The 19,439-nt window shown below is 52.4% G+C and overlaps 9 protein-coding genes across 9 annotated transcripts; all 9 read left to right on the top strand.

The window, feature by feature from the left end:
- Positions 1–484: 484 nt before the first annotated feature.
- On the top strand, positions 485–1,615 carry JKF63_07322 (uncharacterized protein; the record flags this gene model as incomplete). The annotated part of the gene is made up of 1 exon (XM_067903261.1): positions 485–1,615. The coding sequence occupies one exon, from the start codon at positions 485–487 to the stop codon at positions 1,613–1,615; it is 1,131 nt and encodes a 376-aa protein (XP_067759816.1).
- Positions 1,616–2,636: 1,021 nt separating this feature from the next.
- Positions 2,637–3,767, top strand: JKF63_07321 (uncharacterized protein; the record flags this gene model as incomplete). Its single annotated transcript, XM_067903260.1, has 1 exon — positions 2,637–3,767. The coding sequence occupies one exon, from the start codon at positions 2,637–2,639 to the stop codon at positions 3,765–3,767; it is 1,131 nt and encodes a 376-aa protein (XP_067759815.1).
- A 1,020-nt stretch (positions 3,768–4,787) lies between these two features.
- JKF63_07320 (uncharacterized protein) lies at positions 4,788–5,918 on the top strand (the record flags this gene model as incomplete). The annotated part of the gene is made up of 1 exon (XM_067903259.1): positions 4,788–5,918. One exon carries the CDS (start codon positions 4,788–4,790, stop codon positions 5,916–5,918), a length of 1,131 nt encoding a protein of 376 aa, XP_067759814.1.
- Positions 5,919–6,936: 1,018 nt separating this feature from the next.
- JKF63_07319 (uncharacterized protein) lies at positions 6,937–8,067 on the top strand (the record flags this gene model as incomplete). The annotated part of the gene is made up of 1 exon (XM_067903258.1): positions 6,937–8,067. One exon carries the CDS (start codon positions 6,937–6,939, stop codon positions 8,065–8,067), a length of 1,131 nt encoding a protein of 376 aa, XP_067759813.1.
- A 1,024-nt stretch (positions 8,068–9,091) lies between these two features.
- Positions 9,092–10,222, top strand: JKF63_07318 (uncharacterized protein; the record flags this gene model as incomplete). Its single annotated transcript, XM_067903257.1, has 1 exon — positions 9,092–10,222. The coding sequence occupies one exon, from the start codon at positions 9,092–9,094 to the stop codon at positions 10,220–10,222; it is 1,131 nt and encodes a 376-aa protein (XP_067759812.1).
- A 1,024-nt stretch (positions 10,223–11,246) lies between these two features.
- On the top strand, positions 11,247–12,377 carry JKF63_07317 (uncharacterized protein; the record flags this gene model as incomplete). The annotated part of the gene is made up of 1 exon (XM_067903256.1): positions 11,247–12,377. The coding sequence occupies one exon, from the start codon at positions 11,247–11,249 to the stop codon at positions 12,375–12,377; it is 1,131 nt and encodes a 376-aa protein (XP_067759811.1).
- A 1,019-nt stretch (positions 12,378–13,396) lies between these two features.
- JKF63_07316 (uncharacterized protein) lies at positions 13,397–14,527 on the top strand (the record flags this gene model as incomplete). Its single annotated transcript, XM_067903255.1, has 1 exon — positions 13,397–14,527. The coding sequence occupies one exon, from the start codon at positions 13,397–13,399 to the stop codon at positions 14,525–14,527; it is 1,131 nt and encodes a 376-aa protein (XP_067759810.1).
- Positions 14,528–15,546: 1,019 nt separating this feature from the next.
- On the top strand, positions 15,547–16,677 carry JKF63_07315 (uncharacterized protein; the record flags this gene model as incomplete). The annotated part of the gene is made up of 1 exon (XM_067903254.1): positions 15,547–16,677. The coding sequence occupies one exon, from the start codon at positions 15,547–15,549 to the stop codon at positions 16,675–16,677; it is 1,131 nt and encodes a 376-aa protein (XP_067759809.1).
- Positions 16,678–17,694: 1,017 nt separating this feature from the next.
- On the top strand, positions 17,695–18,825 carry JKF63_07314 (uncharacterized protein; the record flags this gene model as incomplete). The annotated part of the gene is made up of 1 exon (XM_067903253.1): positions 17,695–18,825. The coding sequence occupies one exon, from the start codon at positions 17,695–17,697 to the stop codon at positions 18,823–18,825; it is 1,131 nt and encodes a 376-aa protein (XP_067759808.1).
- Positions 18,826–19,439: the final 614 nt, after the last annotated feature.

Raw genomic sequence — 19,439 nt, 5'->3', positions numbered from 1 at the left:
CTGGGGCTCAGCCGATATCAAAGCAGTAGCGATCTTCATGCGAATTTCTTCTTTCTTCCTGCTGTTTGGTGTCCATGAAGAATAAACAAACAAAAAAGAAACGCCGTACATTACACCCTTGCTTAGTCGCCGTACAGCAAGTGCCACTTTTTTCCCCTACAACCACTTGCCTCTCAAGAAGCAAGCCAAATGGCGGATTCCGAGCAAAACTCTATGGTGTGTGACGATGGCACCGGCGTTGTGAATGCCGGCTTCTCTGCAAATGAAGTCCTCGCCCCGTATTCGCGAAGCATGAATCTCACGGCTTTCCTTACCGGTGCCATCTCTCTGAAAGATTATTCCACGTCGCTTTATCCCTGTCTTTTTTTCCTTGCCGGGACGCAATTGGTGACAGCCAACCTATGTAGTGGCTACATCTCGCAGAACACACCGCAAATTTCTTCAACCTATTTTTTTATTTTTAACGATCTATCGAAACCGAAAAATGACGGAGACTGAGCAGAACTCTATCGTGTGTGACAATGGCTCCGGCATGGTGAAGGCCGGCTTCTCTGGCGATGACGCGCCGCGCCACGTCTTTCCGTCCATCGTGGGTCGTGCAAAGAGCATGCAGGCCATGATGGGGAGCGCCAGCAAGGCAGTGTACGTTGGCGACGAGGCTCAATCCAAACGTGGCATACTTTCGCTAAAGTACCCGATTGAGCACGGAATCGTGACGAACTGGGATGACATGGAGAAGATTTGGCACCACACGTTCTACAACGAGCTGCGGGTGAACCCCGAGGCTCACAACGTGTTGCTGACTGAGGCGCCGATGAACCCCAAGCAGAACCGTGAGCGAATGACGCAGATCATGTTCGAAACGTTCAACACGCCGTCCCTGTACATTGCTATTCAGGCTGTGTTGTCCCTGTACTCGTCTGGTCGCACTACTGGCATCGTGCTGGATGCGGGCGACGGCGTGACACACACTGTGCCGATTTACGAGGGCTATTCGCTACCACACGCGGTGCGCCGTGTGGACATGGCTGGCCGCGACCTGACGGAGTACCTGATGAAGATCATGATGGAGTCGGGCATGACGTTCACGACGACCGCCGAAAAAGAGATTGTGCGCAATGTGAAGGAGCAGCTGTGCTACGTGGCGCTCGACTTCGAGGAGGAGATGACGAGCAGCGCCAAGTCGGCGAACGAGGAGCCTTTTGAGCTGCCAGACGGCAACGTGATGACGGTGGGCAACCAGCGCTTCCGTTGCCCGGAGGTGTTGTTCAAGCCGTCGCTGATTGGTCTTGACGAGGCACCTGGCTTCCCGGAGATGGTGTTCCAGTCCATCAACAAGTGCGACATTGATGTGCGCCGTGACCTGTACGGCAACATCGTGCTTTCTGGCGGGTCGACTATGTTCCGCAACCTGCCGGAGCGCCTGGCGAAGGAGATCTCGAACCTGGCACCTTCGTCGATCAAGCCGAAGGTGGTTGCGCCGCCGGAGCGCAAGTACAGCGTGTGGATCGGCGGCTCGATTCTGTCGTCGTTGTCGACGTTCCAGAGGATGTGGGTGAAGAAGAGCGAGTACGATGAGTCTGGCCCTGGCATCGTGCACAGCAAGTGTTTTTAAGGAAGTGTGATGGAGGAGATTCTTTTCTTTACCTTTTTCCCCTCTTGTTTCCGTGGCTCCCCAGTGTGTGAGGGTCGGGGATATCGGAAGAAGTTTTCAGTCTAACTTTTTTCCCCTTTGTTTTCCTTATCCATATCTCATTTTTCATGTCATTTTTCATGTCATTTTTCGCGTCGCATTTTGGGCTGGCGTGTGCCGCAGATGCTGACGTTCTCGTGCTTCAAGATTCAAGTGGCCGATATTGCGCACATGCCTGTGCCTCTCGCTCGGTGCAATCTTGCTCTCTTTTTTTCTCGTATATCTTGACAGTTTTCTTGTTATCGTCCCCGAGTACAAAGCAAAGAGAAGAAGTACGTGAATGCGATTTTCGGGTTGCCCTCTCAAAGTTGTCTGCCGGTAGTGTTCTCTGACGTGACACTCGCACTCTGGAAGAAGCGTCATGCATTGAAAAGAAACGGAGTGGAAAAGGTTTCTCGTGCCGTCTTACTTTCAGAACGCAGTCTGGAATAGAGCGGCACAGGATTCTTTTTTTTTACTGGGGCTCAGCCGATATCAAAGCAGTAGCGATCTTCATGCGAATTTCTTCTTTCTTCCTGCTGTTTGGTGTCCATGAAGAATAAACAAACAAAAAAGAAACGCCGTACATTACACCCTTGCTTAGTCGCCGTACAGCAAGTGCCACTTTTTTCCCCTACAACCACTTGCCTCTCAAGAAGCAAGCCAAATGGCGGATTCCGAGCAAAACTCTATGGTGTGTGACGATGGCACCGGCGTTGTGAATGCCGGCTTCTCTGCAAATGAAGTCCTCGCCCCGTATTCGCGAAGCATGAATCTCACGGCTTTCCTTACCGGTGCCATCTCTCTGAAAGATTATTCCACGTCGCTTTATCCCTGTCTTTTTTTTCCTTGCCGGGACGCAATTGGTGACAGCCAACCTATGTAGTGGCTACATCTCGCAGAACACACCGCAAATTTCTTCAACCTATTTTTTTTATTTTTAACGATCTATCGAAACCGAAAAATGACGGAGACTGAGCAGAACTCTATCGTGTGTGACAATGGCTCCGGCATGGTGAAGGCCGGCTTCTCTGGCGATGACGCGCCGCGCCACGTCTTTCCGTCCATCGTGGGTCGTGCAAAGAGCATGCAGGCCATGATGGGGAGCGCCAGCAAGGCAGTGTACGTTGGCGACGAGGCTCAATCCAAACGTGGCATACTTTCGCTAAAGTACCCGATTGAGCACGGAATCGTGACGAACTGGGATGACATGGAGAAGATTTGGCACCACACGTTCTACAACGAGCTGCGGGTGAACCCCGAGGCTCACAACGTGTTGCTGACTGAGGCGCCGATGAACCCCAAGCAGAACCGTGAGCGAATGACGCAGATCATGTTCGAAACGTTCAACACGCCGTCCCTGTACATTGCTATTCAGGCTGTGTTGTCCCTGTACTCGTCTGGTCGCACTACTGGCATCGTGCTGGATGCGGGCGACGGCGTGACACACACTGTGCCGATTTACGAGGGCTATTCGCTACCACACGCGGTGCGCCGTGTGGACATGGCTGGCCGCGACCTGACGGAGTACCTGATGAAGATCATGATGGAGTCGGGCATGACGTTCACGACGACCGCCGAAAAAGAGATTGTGCGCAATGTGAAGGAGCAGCTGTGCTACGTGGCGCTCGACTTCGAGGAGGAGATGACGAGCAGCGCCAAGTCGGCGAACGAGGAGCCTTTTGAGCTGCCAGACGGCAACGTGATGACGGTGGGCAACCAGCGCTTCCGTTGCCCGGAGGTGTTGTTCAAGCCGTCGCTGATTGGTCTTGACGAGGCACCTGGCTTCCCGGAGATGGTGTTCCAGTCCATCAACAAGTGCGACATTGATGTGCGCCGTGACCTGTACGGCAACATCGTGCTTTCTGGCGGGTCGACTATGTTCCGCAACCTGCCGGAGCGCCTGGCGAAGGAGATCTCGAACCTGGCACCTTCGTCGATCAAGCCGAAGGTGGTTGCGCCGCCGGAGCGCAAGTACAGCGTGTGGATCGGCGGCTCGATTCTGTCGTCGTTGTCGACGTTCCAGAGGATGTGGGTGAAGAAGAGCGAGTACGATGAGTCTGGCCCTGGCATCGTGCACAGCAAGTGTTTTTAAGGAAGTGTGATGGAGGAGATTCTTTTCTTTACCTTTTTCCCCTCTTGTTTCCGTGGCTCCCCAGTGTGTGAGGGTCGGGGATATCGGAAGAAGTTTTCAGTCTAACTTTTTTCCCCTTTGTTTTCCTTATCCATATCTCATTTTTCATGTCATTTTTCATGTCATTTTTCGCGTCGCATTTTGGGCTGGCGTGTGCCGCAGATGCTGACGTTCTCGTGCTTCAAGATTCAAGTGGCCGATATTGCGCACATGCCTGTGCCTCTCGCTCGGTGCAATCTTGCTCTCTTTTTTTCTCGTATATCTTGACAGTTTTCTTGTTATCGTCCCCGAGTACAAAGCAAAGAGAAGAAGTACGTGAATGCGATTTTCGGGTTGCCCTCTCAAAGTTGTCTGCCGGTAGTGTTCTCTGACGTGACACTCGCACTCTGGAAGAAGCGTCATGCATTGAAAAGAAACGGAGTGGAAAAGGTTTCTCGTGCCGTCTTACTTTCAGAACGCAGTCTGGAATAGAGCGGCACAGGATTCTTTTTTTTTACTGGGGCTCAGCCGATATCAAAGCAGTAGCGATCTTCATGCGAATTTCTTCTTTCTTCCTGCTGTTTGGTGTCCATGAAGAATAAACAAACAAAAAAGAAACGCCGTACATTACACCCTTGCTTAGTCGCCGTACAGCAAGTGCCACTTTTTTCCCCTACAACCACTTGCCTCTCAAGAAGCAAGCCAAATGGCGGATTCCGAGCAAAACTCTATGGTGTGTGACGATGGCACCGGCGTTGTGAATGCCGGCTTCTCTGCAAATGAAGTCCTCGCCCCGTATTCGCGAAGCATGAATCTCACGGCTTTCCTTACCGGTGCCATCTCTCTGAAAGATTATTCCACGTCGCTTTATCCCTGTCTTTTTTTTCCTTGCCGGGACGCAATTGGTGACAGCCAACCTATGTAGTGGCTACATCTCGCAGAACACACCGCAAATTTCTTCAACCTATTTTTTTATTTTTAACGATCTATCGAAACCGAAAAATGACGGAGACTGAGCAGAACTCTATCGTGTGTGACAATGGCTCCGGCATGGTGAAGGCCGGCTTCTCTGGCGATGACGCGCCGCGCCACGTCTTTCCGTCCATCGTGGGTCGTGCAAAGAGCATGCAGGCCATGATGGGGAGCGCCAGCAAGGCAGTGTACGTTGGCGACGAGGCTCAATCCAAACGTGGCATACTTTCGCTAAAGTACCCGATTGAGCACGGAATCGTGACGAACTGGGATGACATGGAGAAGATTTGGCACCACACGTTCTACAACGAGCTGCGGGTGAACCCCGAGGCTCACAACGTGTTGCTGACTGAGGCGCCGATGAACCCCAAGCAGAACCGTGAGCGAATGACGCAGATCATGTTCGAAACGTTCAACACGCCGTCCCTGTACATTGCTATTCAGGCTGTGTTGTCCCTGTACTCGTCTGGTCGCACTACTGGCATCGTGCTGGATGCGGGCGACGGCGTGACACACACTGTGCCGATTTACGAGGGCTATTCGCTACCACACGCGGTGCGCCGTGTGGACATGGCTGGCCGCGACCTGACGGAGTACCTGATGAAGATCATGATGGAGTCGGGCATGACGTTCACGACGACCGCCGAAAAAGAGATTGTGCGCAATGTGAAGGAGCAGCTGTGCTACGTGGCGCTCGACTTCGAGGAGGAGATGACGAGCAGCGCCAAGTCGGCGAACGAGGAGCCTTTTGAGCTGCCAGACGGCAACGTGATGACGGTGGGCAACCAGCGCTTCCGTTGCCCGGAGGTGTTGTTCAAGCCGTCGCTGATTGGTCTTGACGAGGCACCTGGCTTCCCGGAGATGGTGTTCCAGTCCATCAACAAGTGCGACATTGATGTGCGCCGTGACCTGTACGGCAACATCGTGCTTTCTGGCGGGTCGACTATGTTCCGCAACCTGCCGGAGCGCCTGGCGAAGGAGATCTCGAACCTGGCACCTTCGTCGATCAAGCCGAAGGTGGTTGCGCCGCCGGAGCGCAAGTACAGCGTGTGGATCGGCGGCTCGATTCTGTCGTCGTTGTCGACGTTCCAGAGGATGTGGGTGAAGAAGAGCGAGTACGATGAGTCTGGCCCTGGCATCGTGCACAGCAAGTGTTTTTAAGGAAGTGTGATGGAGGAGATTCTTTTCTTTACCTTTTTCCCCTCTTGTTTCCGTGGCTCCCCAGTGTGTGAGGGTCGGGGATATCGGAAGAAGTTTTCAGTCTAACTTTTTTCCCCTTTGTTTTCCTTATCCATATCTCATTTTTCATGTCATTTTTCATGTCATTTTTCGCGTCGCATTTTGGGCTGGCGTGTGCCGCAGATGCTGACGTTCTCGTGCTTCAAGATTCAAGTGGCCGATATTGCGCACATGCCTGTGCCTCTCGCTCGGTGCAATCTTGCTCTCTTTTTTTCTCGTATATCTTGACAGTTTTCTTGTTATCGTCCCCGAGTACAAAGCAAAGAGAAGAAGTACGTGAATGCGATTTTCGGGTTGCCCTCTCAAAGTTGTCTGCCGGTAGTGTTCTCTGACGTGACACTCGCACTCTGGAAGAAGCGTCATGCATTGAAAAGAAACGGAGTGGAAAAGGTTTCTCGTGCCGTCTTACTTTCAGAACGCAGTCTGGAATAGAGCGGCACAGGATTCTTTTTTTTTACTGGGGCTCAGCCGATATCAAAGCAGTAGCGATCTTCATGCGAATTTCTTCTTTCTTCCTGCTGTTTGGTGTCCATGAAGAATAAACAAACAAAAAAGAAACGCCGTACATTACACCCTTGCTTAGTCGCCGTACAGCAAGTGCCACTTTTTTTCCTACAACCACTTGCCTCTCAAGAAGCAAGCCAAATGGCGGATTCCGAGCAAAACTCTATGGTGTGTGACGATGGCACCGGCGTTGTGAATGCCGGCTTCTCTGCAAATGAAGTCCTCGCCCCGTATTCGCGAAGCATGAATCTCACGGCTTTCCTTACCGGTGCCATCTCTCTGAAAGATTATTCCACGTCGCTTTATCCCTGTCTTTTTTTCCTTGCCGGGACGCAATTGGTGACAGCCAACCTATGTAGTGGCTACATCTCGCAGAACACACCGCAAATTTCTTCAACCTATTTTTTTATTTTTAACGATCTATCGAAACCGAAAAATGACGGAGACTGAGCAGAACTCTATCGTGTGTGACAATGGCTCCGGCATGGTGAAGGCCGGCTTCTCTGGCGATGACGCGCCGCGCCACGTCTTTCCGTCCATCGTGGGTCGTGCAAAGAGCATGCAGGCCATGATGGGGAGCGCCAGCAAGGCAGTGTACGTTGGCGACGAGGCTCAATCCAAACGTGGCATACTTTCGCTAAAGTACCCGATTGAGCACGGAATCGTGACGAACTGGGATGACATGGAGAAGATTTGGCACCACACGTTCTACAACGAGCTGCGGGTGAACCCCGAGGCTCACAACGTGTTGCTGACTGAGGCGCCGATGAACCCCAAGCAGAACCGTGAGCGAATGACGCAGATCATGTTCGAAACGTTCAACACGCCGTCCCTGTACATTGCTATTCAGGCTGTGTTGTCCCTGTACTCGTCTGGTCGCACTACTGGCATCGTGCTGGATGCGGGCGACGGCGTGACACACACTGTGCCGATTTACGAGGGCTATTCGCTACCACACGCGGTGCGCCGTGTGGACATGGCTGGCCGCGACCTGACGGAGTACCTGATGAAGATCATGATGGAGTCGGGCATGACGTTCACGACGACCGCCGAAAAAGAGATTGTGCGCAATGTGAAGGAGCAGCTGTGCTACGTGGCGCTCGACTTCGAGGAGGAGATGACGAGCAGCGCCAAGTCGGCGAACGAGGAGCCTTTTGAGCTGCCAGACGGCAACGTGATGACGGTGGGCAACCAGCGCTTCCGTTGCCCGGAGGTGTTGTTCAAGCCGTCGCTGATTGGTCTTGACGAGGCACCTGGCTTCCCGGAGATGGTGTTCCAGTCCATCAACAAGTGCGACATTGATGTGCGCCGTGACCTGTACGGCAACATCGTGCTTTCTGGCGGGTCGACTATGTTCCGCAACCTGCCGGAGCGCCTGGCGAAGGAGATCTCGAACCTGGCACCTTCGTCGATCAAGCCGAAGGTGGTTGCGCCGCCGGAGCGCAAGTACAGCGTGTGGATCGGCGGCTCGATTCTGTCGTCGTTGTCGACGTTCCAGAGGATGTGGGTGAAGAAGAGCGAGTACGATGAGTCTGGCCCTGGCATCGTGCACAGCAAGTGTTTTTAAGGAAGTGTGATGGAGGAGATTCTTTTCTTTACCTTTTTCCCCTCTTGTTTCCGTGGCTCCCCAGTGTGTGAGGGTCGGGGATATCGGAAGAAGTTTTCAGTCTAACTTTTTTCCCCCCTTTGTTTTCCTTATCCATATCTCATTTTTCATGTCATTTTTCATGTCATTTTTCGCGTCGCATTTTGGGCTGGCGTGTGCCGCAGATGCTGACGTTCTCGTGCTTCAAGATTCAAGTGGCCGATATTGCGCACATGCCTGTGCCTCTCGCTCGGTGCAATCTTGCTCTCTTTTTTTCTCGTATATCTTGACAGTTTTCTTGTTATCGTCCCCGAGTACAAAGCAAAGAGAAGAAGTACGTGAATGCGATTTTCGGGTTGCCCTCTCAAAGTTGTCTGCCGGTAGTGTTCTCTGACGTGACACTCGCACTCTGGAAGAAGCGTCATGCATTGAAAAGAAACGGAGTGGAAAAGGTTTCTCGTGCCGTCTTACTTTCAGAACGCAGTCTGGAATAGAGCGGCACAGGATTCTTTTTTTTTTACTGGGGCTCAGCCGATATCAAAGCAGTAGCGATCTTCATGCGAATTTCTTCTTTCTTCCTGCTGTTTGGTGTCCATGAAGAATAAACAAACAAAAAAAGAAACGCCGTACATTACACCCTTGCTTAGTCGCCGTACAGCAAGTGCCACTTTTTTTCCTACAACCACTTGCCTCTCAAGAAGCAAGCCAAATGGCGGATTCCGAGCAAAACTCTATGGTGTGTGACGATGGCACCGGCGTTGTGAATGCCGGCTTCTCTGCAAATGAAGTCCTCGCCCCGTATTCGCGAAGCATGAATCTCACGGCTTTCCTTACCGGTGCCATCTCTCTGAAAGATTATTCCAGGTCGCTTTATCCCTGTCTTTTTTTTCCTTGCCGGGACGCAATTGGTGACAGCCAACCTATGTAGTGGCTACATCTCGCAGAACACACCGCAAATTTCTTCAACCTATTTTTTTTATTTTTAACGATCTATCGAAACCGAAAAATGACGGAGACTGAGCAGAACTCTATCGTGTGTGACAATGGCTCCGGCATGGTGAAGGCCGGCTTCTCTGGCGATGACGCGCCGCGCCACGTCTTTCCGTCCATCGTGGGTCGTGCAAAGAGCATGCAGGCCATGATGGGGAGCGCCAGCAAGGCAGTGTACGTTGGCGACGAGGCTCAATCCAAACGTGGCATACTTTCGCTAAAGTACCCGATTGAGCACGGAATCGTGACGAACTGGGATGACATGGAGAAGATTTGGCACCACACGTTCTACAACGAGCTGCGGGTGAACCCCGAGGCTCACAACGTGTTGCTGACTGAGGCGCCGATGAACCCCAAGCAGAACCGTGAGCGAATGACGCAGATCATGTTCGAAACGTTCAACACGCCGTCCCTGTACATTGCTATTCAGGCTGTGTTGTCCCTGTACTCGTCTGGTCGCACTACTGGCATCGTGCTGGATGCGGGCGACGGCGTGACACACACTGTGCCGATTTACGAGGGCTATTCGCTACCACACGCGGTGCGCCGTGTGGACATGGCTGGCCGCGACCTGACGGAGTACCTGATGAAGATCATGATGGAGTCGGGCATGACGTTCACGACGACCGCCGAAAAAGAGATTGTGCGCAATGTGAAGGAGCAGCTGTGCTACGTGGCGCTCGACTTCGAGGAGGAGATGACGAGCAGCGCCAAGTCGGCGAACGAGGAGCCTTTTGAGCTGCCAGACGGCAACGTGATGACGGTGGGCAACCAGCGCTTCCGTTGCCCGGAGGTGTTGTTCAAGCCGTCGCTGATTGGTCTTGACGAGGCACCTGGCTTCCCGGAGATGGTGTTCCAGTCCATCAACAAGTGCGACATTGATGTGCGCCGTGACCTGTACGGCAACATCGTGCTTTCTGGCGGGTCGACTATGTTCCGCAACCTGCCGGAGCGCCTGGCGAAGGAGATCTCGAACCTGGCACCTTCGTCGATCAAGCCGAAGGTGGTTGCGCCGCCGGAGCGCAAGTACAGCGTGTGGATCGGCGGCTCGATTCTGTCGTCGTTGTCGACGTTCCAGAGGATGTGGGTGAAGAAGAGCGAGTACGATGAGTCTGGCCCTGGCATCGTGCACAGCAAGTGTTTTTAAGGAAGTGTGATGGAGGAGATTCTTTTCTTTACCTTTTTCCCCTCTTGTTTCCGTGGCTCCCCAGTGTGTGAGGGTCGGGGATATCGGAAGAAGTTTTCAGTCTAACTTTTTTCCCCCTTTGTTTTCCTTATCCATATCTCATTTTTCATGTCATTTTTCATGTCATTTTTCGCGTCGCATTTTGGGCTGGCGTGTGCCGCAGATGCTGACGTTCTCGTGCTTCAAGATTCAAGTGGCCGATATTGCGCACATGCCTGTGCCTCTCGCTCGGTGCAATCTTGCTCTCTTTTTTTCTCGTATATCTTGACAGTTTTCTTGTTATCGTCCCCGAGTACAAAGCAAAGAGAAGAAGTACGTGAATGCGATTTTCGGGTTGCCCTCTCAAAGTTGTCTGCCGGTAGTGTTCTCTGACGTGACACTCGCACTCTGGAAGAAGCGTCATGCATTGAAAAGAAACGGAGTGGAAAAGGTTTCTCGTGCCGTCTTACTTTCAGAACGCAGTCTGGAATAGAGCGGCACAGGATTCTTTTTTTTTTACTGGGGCTCAGCCGATATCAAAGCAGTAGCGATCTTCATGCGAATTTCTTCTTTCTTCCTGCTGTTTGGTGTCCATGAAGAATAAACAAACAAAAAAAGAAACGCCGTACATTACACCCTTGCTTAGTCGCCGTACAGCAAGTGCCACTTTTTTCCCCTACAACCACTTGCCTCTCAAGAAGCAAGCCAAATGGCGGATTCCGAGCAAAACTCTATGGTGTGTGACGATGGCACCGGCGTTGTGAATGCCGGCTTCTCTGCAAATGAAGTCCTCGCCCCGTATTCGCGAAGCATGAATCTCACGGCTTTCCTTACCGGTGCCATCTCTCTGAAAGATTATTCCACGTCGCTTTATCCCTGTCTTTTTTTTCCTTGCCGGGACGCAATTGGTGACAGCCAACCTATGTAGTGGCTACATCTCGCAGAACACACCGCAAATTTCTTCAACCTATTTTTTTTATTTTTAACGATCTATCGAAACCGAAAAATGACGGAGACTGAGCAGAACTCTATCGTGTGTGACAATGGCTCCGGCATGGTGAAGGCCGGCTTCTCTGGCGATGACGCGCCGCGCCACGTCTTTCCGTCCATCGTGGGTCGTGCAAAGAGCATGCAGGCCATGATGGGGAGCGCCAGCAAGGCAGTGTACGTTGGCGACGAGGCTCAATCCAAACGTGGCATACTTTCGCTAAAGTACCCGATTGAGCACGGAATCGTGACGAACTGGGATGACATGGAGAAGATTTGGCACCACACGTTCTACAACGAGCTGCGGGTGAACCCCGAGGCTCACAACGTGTTGCTGACTGAGGCGCCGATGAACCCCAAGCAGAACCGTGAGCGAATGACGCAGATCATGTTCGAAACGTTCAACACGCCGTCCCTGTACATTGCTATTCAGGCTGTGTTGTCCCTGTACTCGTCTGGTCGCACTACTGGCATCGTGCTGGATGCGGGCGACGGCGTGACACACACTGTGCCGATTTACGAGGGCTATTCGCTACCACACGCGGTGCGCCGTGTGGACATGGCTGGCCGCGACCTGACGGAGTACCTGATGAAGATCATGATGGAGTCGGGCATGACGTTCACGACGACCGCCGAAAAAGAGATTGTGCGCAATGTGAAGGAGCAGCTGTGCTACGTGGCGCTCGACTTCGAGGAGGAGATGACGAGCAGCGCCAAGTCGGCGAACGAGGAGCCTTTTGAGCTGCCAGACGGCAACGTGATGACGGTGGGCAACCAGCGCTTCCGTTGCCCGGAGGTGTTGTTCAAGCCGTCGCTGATTGGTCTTGACGAGGCACCTGGCTTCCCGGAGATGGTGTTCCAGTCCATCAACAAGTGCGACATTGATGTGCGCCGTGACCTGTACGGCAACATCGTGCTTTCTGGCGGGTCGACTATGTTCCGCAACCTGCCGGAGCGCCTGGCGAAGGAGATCTCGAACCTGGCACCTTCGTCGATCAAGCCGAAGGTGGTTGCGCCGCCGGAGCGCAAGTACAGCGTGTGGATCGGCGGCTCGATTCTGTCGTCGTTGTCGACGTTCCAGAGGATGTGGGTGAAGAAGAGCGAGTACGATGAGTCTGGCCCTGGCATCGTGCACAGCAAGTGTTTTTAAGGAAGTGTGATGGAGGAGATTCTTTTCTTTACCTTTTTCCCCTCTTGTTTCCGTGGCTCCCCAGTGTGTGAGGGTCGGGGATATCGGAAGAAGTTTTCAGTCTAACTTTTTTCCCCTTTGTTTTCCTTATCCATATCTCATTTTTCATGTCATTTTTCATGTCATTTTTCGCGTCGCATTTTGGGCTGGCGTGTGCCGCAGATGCTGACGTTCTCGTGCTTCAAGATTCAAGTGGCCGATATTGCGCACATGCCTGTGCCTCTCGCTCGGTGCAATCTTGCTCTCTTTTTTCTCGTATATCTTGACAGTTTTCTTGTTATCGTCCCCGAGTACAAAGCAAAGAGAAGAAGTACGTGAATGCGATTTTCGGGTTGCCCTCTCAAAGTTGTCTGCCGGTAGTGTTCTCTGACGTGACACTCGCACTCTGGAAGAAGCGTCATGCATTGAAAAGAAACGGAGTGGAAAAGGTTTCTCGTGCCGTCTTACTTTCAGAACGCAGTCTGGAATAGAGCGGCACAGGATTCTTTTTTTTTACTGGGGCTCAGCCGATATCAAAGCAGTAGCGATCTTCATGCGAATTTCTTCTTTCTTCCTGCTGTTTGGTGTCCATGAAGAATAAACAAACAAAAAAAGAAACGCCGTACATTACACCCTTGCTTAGTCGCCGTACAGCAAGTGCCACTTTTTTCCCCTACAACCACTTGCCTCTCAAGAAGCAAGCCAAATGGCGGATTCCGAGCAAAACTCTATGGTGTGTGACGATGGCACCGGCGTTGTGAATGCCGGCTTCTCTGCAAATGAAGTCCTCGCCCCGTATTCGCGAAGCATGAATCTCACGGCTTTCCTTACCGGTGCCATCTCTCTGAAAGATTATTCCACGTCGCTTTATCCCTGTCTTTTTTTCCTTGCCGGGACGCAATTGGTGACAGCCAACCTATGTAGTGGCTACATCTCGCAGAACACACCGCAAATTTCTTCAACCTATTTTTTTATTTTTAACGATCTATCGAAACCGAAAAATGACGGAGACTGAGCAGAACTCTATCGTGTGTGACAATGGCTCCGGCATGGTGAAGGCCGGCTTCTCTGGCGATGACGCGCCGCGCCACGTCTTTCCGTCCATCGTGGGTCGTGCAAAGAGCATGCAGGCCATGATGGGGAGCGCCAGCAAGGCAGTGTACGTTGGCGACGAGGCTCAATCCAAACGTGGCATACTTTCGCTAAAGTACCCGATTGAGCACGGAATCGTGACGAACTGGGATGACATGGAGAAGATTTGGCACCACACGTTCTACAACGAGCTGCGGGTGAACCCCGAGGCTCACAACGTGTTGCTGACTGAGGCGCCGATGAACCCCAAGCAGAACCGTGAGCGAATGACGCAGATCATGTTCGAAACGTTCAACACGCCGTCCCTGTACATTGCTATTCAGGCTGTGTTGTCCCTGTACTCGTCTGGTCGCACTACTGGCATCGTGCTGGATGCGGGCGACGGCGTGACACACACTGTGCCGATTTACGAGGGCTATTCGCTACCACACGCGGTGCGCCGTGTGGACATGGCTGGCCGCGACCTGACGGAGTACCTGATGAAGATCATGATGGAGTCGGGCATGACGTTCACGACGACCGCCGAAAAAGAGATTGTGCGCAATGTGAAGGAGCAGCTGTGCTACGTGGCGCTCGACTTCGAGGAGGAGATGACGAGCAGCGCCAAGTCGGCGAACGAGGAGCCTTTTGAGCTGCCAGACGGCAACGTGATGACGGTGGGCAACCAGCGCTTCCGTTGCCCGGAGGTGTTGTTCAAGCCGTCGCTGATTGGTCTTGACGAGGCACCTGGCTTCCCGGAGATGGTGTTCCAGTCCATCAACAAGTGCGACATTGATGTGCGCCGTGACCTGTACGGCAACATCGTGCTTTCTGGCGGGTCGACTATGTTCCGCAACCTGCCGGAGCGCCTGGCGAAGGAGATCTCGAACCTGGCACCTTCGTCGATCAAGCCGAAGGTGGTTGCGCCGCCGGAGCGCAAGTACAGCGTGTGGATCGGCGGCTCGATTCTGTCGTCGTTGTCGACGTTCCAGAGGATGTGGGTGAAGAAGAGCGAGTACGATGAGTCTGGCCCTGGCATCGTGCACAGCAAGTGTTTTTAAGGAAGTGTGATGGAGGAGATTCTTTTCTTTACCTTTTTCCCCTCTTGTTTCCGTGGCTCCCCAGTGTGTGAGGGTCGGGGATATCGGAAGAAGTTTTCAGTCTAACTTTTTTCCCCTTTGTTTTCCTTATCCATATCTCATTTTTCATGTCATTTTTCATGTCATTTTTCGCGTCGCATTTTGGGCTGGCGTGTGCCGCAGATGCTGACGTTCTCGTGCTTCAAGATTCAAGTGGCCGATATTGCGCACATGCCTGTGCCTCTCGCTCGGTGCAATCTTGCTCTCTTTTTTTCTCGTATATCTTGACAGTTTTCTTGTTATCGTCCCCGAGTACAAAGCAAAGAGAAGAAGTACGTGAATGCGATTTTCGGGTTGCCCTCTCAAAGTTGTCTGCCGGTAGTGTTCTCTGACGTGACACTCGCACTCTGGAAGAAGCGTCATGCATTGAAAAGAAACGGAGTGGAAAAGGTTTCTCGTGCCGTCTTACTTTCAGAACGCAGTCTGGAATAGAGCGGCACAGGATTCTTTTTTTTTACTGGGGCTCAGCCGATATCAAAGCAGTAGCGATCTTCATGCGAATTTCTTCTTTCTTCCTGCTGTTTGGTGTCCATGAAGAATAAACAAACAAAAAAGAAACGCCGTACATTACACCCTTGCTTAGTCGCCGTACAGCAAGTGCCACTTTTTTCCCCTACAACCACTTGCCTCTCAAGAAGCAAGCCAAATGGCGGATTCCGAGCAAAACTCTATGGTGTGTGACGATGGCACCGGCGTTGTGAATGCCGGCTTCTCTGCAAATGAAGTCCTCGCCCCGTATTCGCGAAGCATGAATCTCACGGCTTTCCTTACCGGTGCCATCTCTCTGAAAGATTATTCCACGTCGCTTTATCCCTGTCTTTTTTTCCTTGCCGGGACGCAATTGGTGACAGCCAACCTATGTAGTGGCTACATCTCGCAGAACACACCGCAAATTTCTTCAACCTATTTTTTTATTTTTAACGATCTATCGAAACCGAAAAATGACGGAGACTGAGCAGAACTCTATCGTGTGTGACAATGGCTCCGGCATGGTGAAGGCCGGCTTCTCTGGCGATGACGCGCCGCGCCACGTCTTTCCGTCCATCGTGGGTCGTGCAAAGAGCATGCAGGCCATGATGGGGAGCGCCAGCAAGGCAGTGTACGTTGGCGACGAGGCTCAATCCAAACGTGGCATACTTTCGCTAAAGTACCCGATTGAGCACGGAATCGTGACGAACTGGGATGACATGGAGAAGATTTGGCACCACACGTTCTACAACGAGCTGCGGGTGAACCCCGAGGCTCACAACGTGTTGCTGACTGAGGCGCCGATGAACCCCAAGCAGAACCGTGAGCGGATGACGCAGATCATGTTCGAAACGTTCAACACGCCGTCCCTGTACATTGCTATTCAGGCTGTGTTGTCCCTGTACTCGTCTGGTCGCACTACTGGCATCGTGCTGGATGCGGGCGACGGCGTGACACACACTGTGCCGATTTACGAGGGCTATTCGCTACCACACGCGGTGCGCCGTGTGGACATGGCTGGCCGCGACCTGACGGAGTACCTGATGAAGATCATGATGGAGTCGGGCATGACGTTCACGACGACCGCCGAAAAAGAGATTGTGCGCAATGTGAAGGAGCAGCTGTGCTACGTGGCGCTCGACTTCGAGGAGGAGATGACGAGCAGCGCCAAGTCGGCGAACGAGGAGCCTTTTGAGCTGCCAGACGGCAACGTGATGACGGTGGGCAACCAGCGCTTCCGTTGCCCGGAGGTGTTGTTCAAGCCGTCGCTGATTGGTCTTGACGAGGCACCTGGCTTCCCGGAGATGGTGTTCCAGTCCATCAACAAGTGCGACATTGATGTGCGCCGTGACCTGTACGGCAACATCGTGCTTTCTGGCGGGTCGACTATGTTCCGCAACCTGCCGGAGCGCCTGGCGAAGGAGATCTCGAACCTGGCACCTTCGTCGATCAAGCCGAAGGTGGTTGCGCCGCCGGAGCGCAAGTACAGCGTGTGGATCGGCGGCTCGATTCTGTCGTCGTTGTCGACGTTCCAGAGGATGTGGGTGAAGAAGAGCGAGTACGATGAGTCTGGCCCTGGCATCGTGCACAGCAAGTGTTTTTAAGGAAGTGTGATGGAGGAGATTCTTTTCTTTACCTTTTTCCCCTCTTGTTTCCGTGGCTCCCCAGTGTGTGAGGGTCGGGGATATCGGAAGAAGTTTTCAGTCTAACTTTTTTCCCCCTTTGTTTTCCTTATCCATATCTCATTTTTCATGTCATTTTTCATGTCATTTTTCGCGTCGCATTTTGGGCTGGCGTGTGCCGCAGATGCTGACGTTCTCGTGCTTCAAGATTCAAGTGGCCGATATTGCGCACATGCCTGTGCCTCTCGCTCGGTGCAATCTTGCTCTCTTTTTTTCTCGTATATCTTGACAGTTTTCTTGTTATCGTCCCCGAGTACAAAGCAAAGAGAAGAAGTACGTGAATGCGATTTTCGGGTTGCCCTCTCAAAGTTGTCTGCCGGTAGTGTTCTCTGACGTGACACTCGCACTCTGGAAGAAGCGTCATGCATTGAAAAGAAACGGAGTGGAAAAGGTTTCTCGTGCCGTCTTACTTTCAGAACGCAGTCTGGAATAGAGCGGCACAGGATTCTTTTTTTTACTGGGGCTCAGCCGATATCAAAGCAGTAGCGATCTTCATGCGAATTTCTTCTTTCTTCCTGCTGTTTGGTGTCCATGAAGAATAAACAAACAAAAAAGAAACGCCGTACATTACACCCTTGCTTAGTCGCCGTACAGCAAGTGCCACTTTTTCCCTACAACCACTTGCCTCTCAAGAAGCAAGCCAAATGGCGGATTCCGAGCAAAACTCTATGGTGTGTGACGATGGCACCGGCGTTGTGAATGCCGGCTTCTCTGCAAATGAAGTCCTCGCCCCGTATTCGCGAAGCATGAATCTCACGGCTTTCCTTACCGGTGCCATCTCTCTGAAAGATTATTCCACGTCGCTTTATCCCTGTCTTTTTTTCCTTGCCGGGACGCAATTGGTGACAGCCAACCTATGTAGTGGCTACATCTCGCAGAACACACCGCAAATTTCTTCAACCTATTTTTTTATTTTTAACGATCTATCGAAACCGAAAAATGACGGAGACTGAGCAGAACTCTATCGTGTGTGACAATGGCTCCGGCATGGTGAAGGCCGGCTTCTCTGGCGATGACGCGCCGCGCCACGTCTTTCCGTCCATCGTGGGTCGTGCAAAGAGCATGCAGGCCATGATGGGGAGCGCCAGCAAGGCAGTGTACGTTGGCGACGAGGCTCAATCCAAACGTGGCATACTTTCGCTAAAGTACCCGATTGAGCACGGAATCGTGACGAACTGGGATGACATGGAGAAGATTTGGCACCACACGTTCTACAACGAGCTGCGGGTGAACCCCGAGGCTCACAACGTGTTGCTGACTGAGGCGCCGATGAACCCCAAGCAGAACCGTGAGCGAATGACGCAGATCATGTTCGAAACGTTCAACACGCCGTCCCTGTACATTGCTATTCAGGCTGTGTTGTCCCTGTACTCGTCTGGTCGCACTACTGGCATCGTGCTGGATGCGGGCGACGGCGTGACACACACTGTGCCGATTTACGAGGGCTATTCGCTACCACACGCGGTGCGCCGTGTGGACATGGCTGGCCGCGACCTGACGGAGTACCTGATGAAGATCATGATGGAGTCGGGCATGACGTTCACGACGACCGCCGAAAAAGAGATTGTGCGCAATGTGAAGGAGCAGCTGTGCTACGTGGCGCTCGACTTCGAGGAGGAGATGACGAGCAGCGCCAAGTCGGCGAACGAGGAGCCTTTTGAGCTGCCAGACGGCAACGTGATGACGGTGGGCAACCAGCGCTTCCGTTGCCCGGAGGTGTTGTTCAAGCCGTCGCTGATTGGTCTTGACGAGGCACCTGGCTTCCCGGAGATGGTGTTCCAGTCCATCAACAAGTGCGACATTGATGTGCGCCGTGACCTGTACGGCAACATCGTGCTTTCTGGCGGGTCGACTATGTTCCGCAACCTGCCGGAGCGCCTGGCGAAGGAGATCTCGAACCTGGCACCTTCGTCGATCAAGCCGAAGGTGGTTGCGCCGCCGGAGCGCAAGTACAGCGTGTGGATCGGCGGCTCGATTCTGTCGTCGTTGTCGACGTTCCAGAGGATGTGGGTGAAGAAGAGCGAGTACGATGAGTCTGGCCCTGGCATCGTGCACAGCAAGTGTTTTTAAGGAAGTGTGATGGAGGAGATTCTTTTCTTTACCTTTTTCCCCTCTTGTTTCCGTGGCTCCCCAGTGTGTGAGGGTCGGGGATATCGGAAGAAGTTTTCAGTCTAACTTTTTTCCCCCTTTGTTTTCCTTATCCATATCTCATTTTTCATGTCATTTTTCATGTCATTTTTCGCGTCGCATTTTGGGCTGGCGTGTGCCGCAGATGCTGACGTTCTCGTGCTTCAAGATTCAAGTGGCCGATATTGCGCACATGCCTGTGCCTCTCGCTCGGTGCAATCTTGCTCTCTTTTTTCTCGTATATCTTGACAGTTTTCTTGTTATCGTCCCCGAGTACAAAGCAAAGAGAAGAAGTACGTGAATGCGATTTTCGGGTTGCCCTCTCAAAGTTGTCTGCCGGTAGTGTTCTCTGACGTGACACTCGCACTCTGGAAGAAGCGTCATGCATTGAAAAGAAACGGAGTGGAAAAGGTTTCTCGTGCCGTCTTACTTTCAGAACGCAGTCTGGAATAGAGCGGCACAGGATTCTTTTTTTTACTGGGGCTCAGCCGATATCAAAGCAGTAGCGATCTTCATGCGAATTTCTTCTTTCTTCCTGCTGTTTGGTGTCCATGAAG

This window comes from Porcisia hertigi, chromosome 4 (assembly GCF_017918235.1).
Source record: "Porcisia hertigi strain C119 chromosome 4, whole genome shotgun sequence".
Lineage (NCBI taxonomy): Eukaryota > Euglenozoa > Kinetoplastea > Trypanosomatida > Trypanosomatidae > Porcisia > Porcisia hertigi.
The sequence above is the reverse complement of the archived record's forward strand: the minus strand, read 5'-3'. Positions and strand labels throughout refer to the sequence as shown.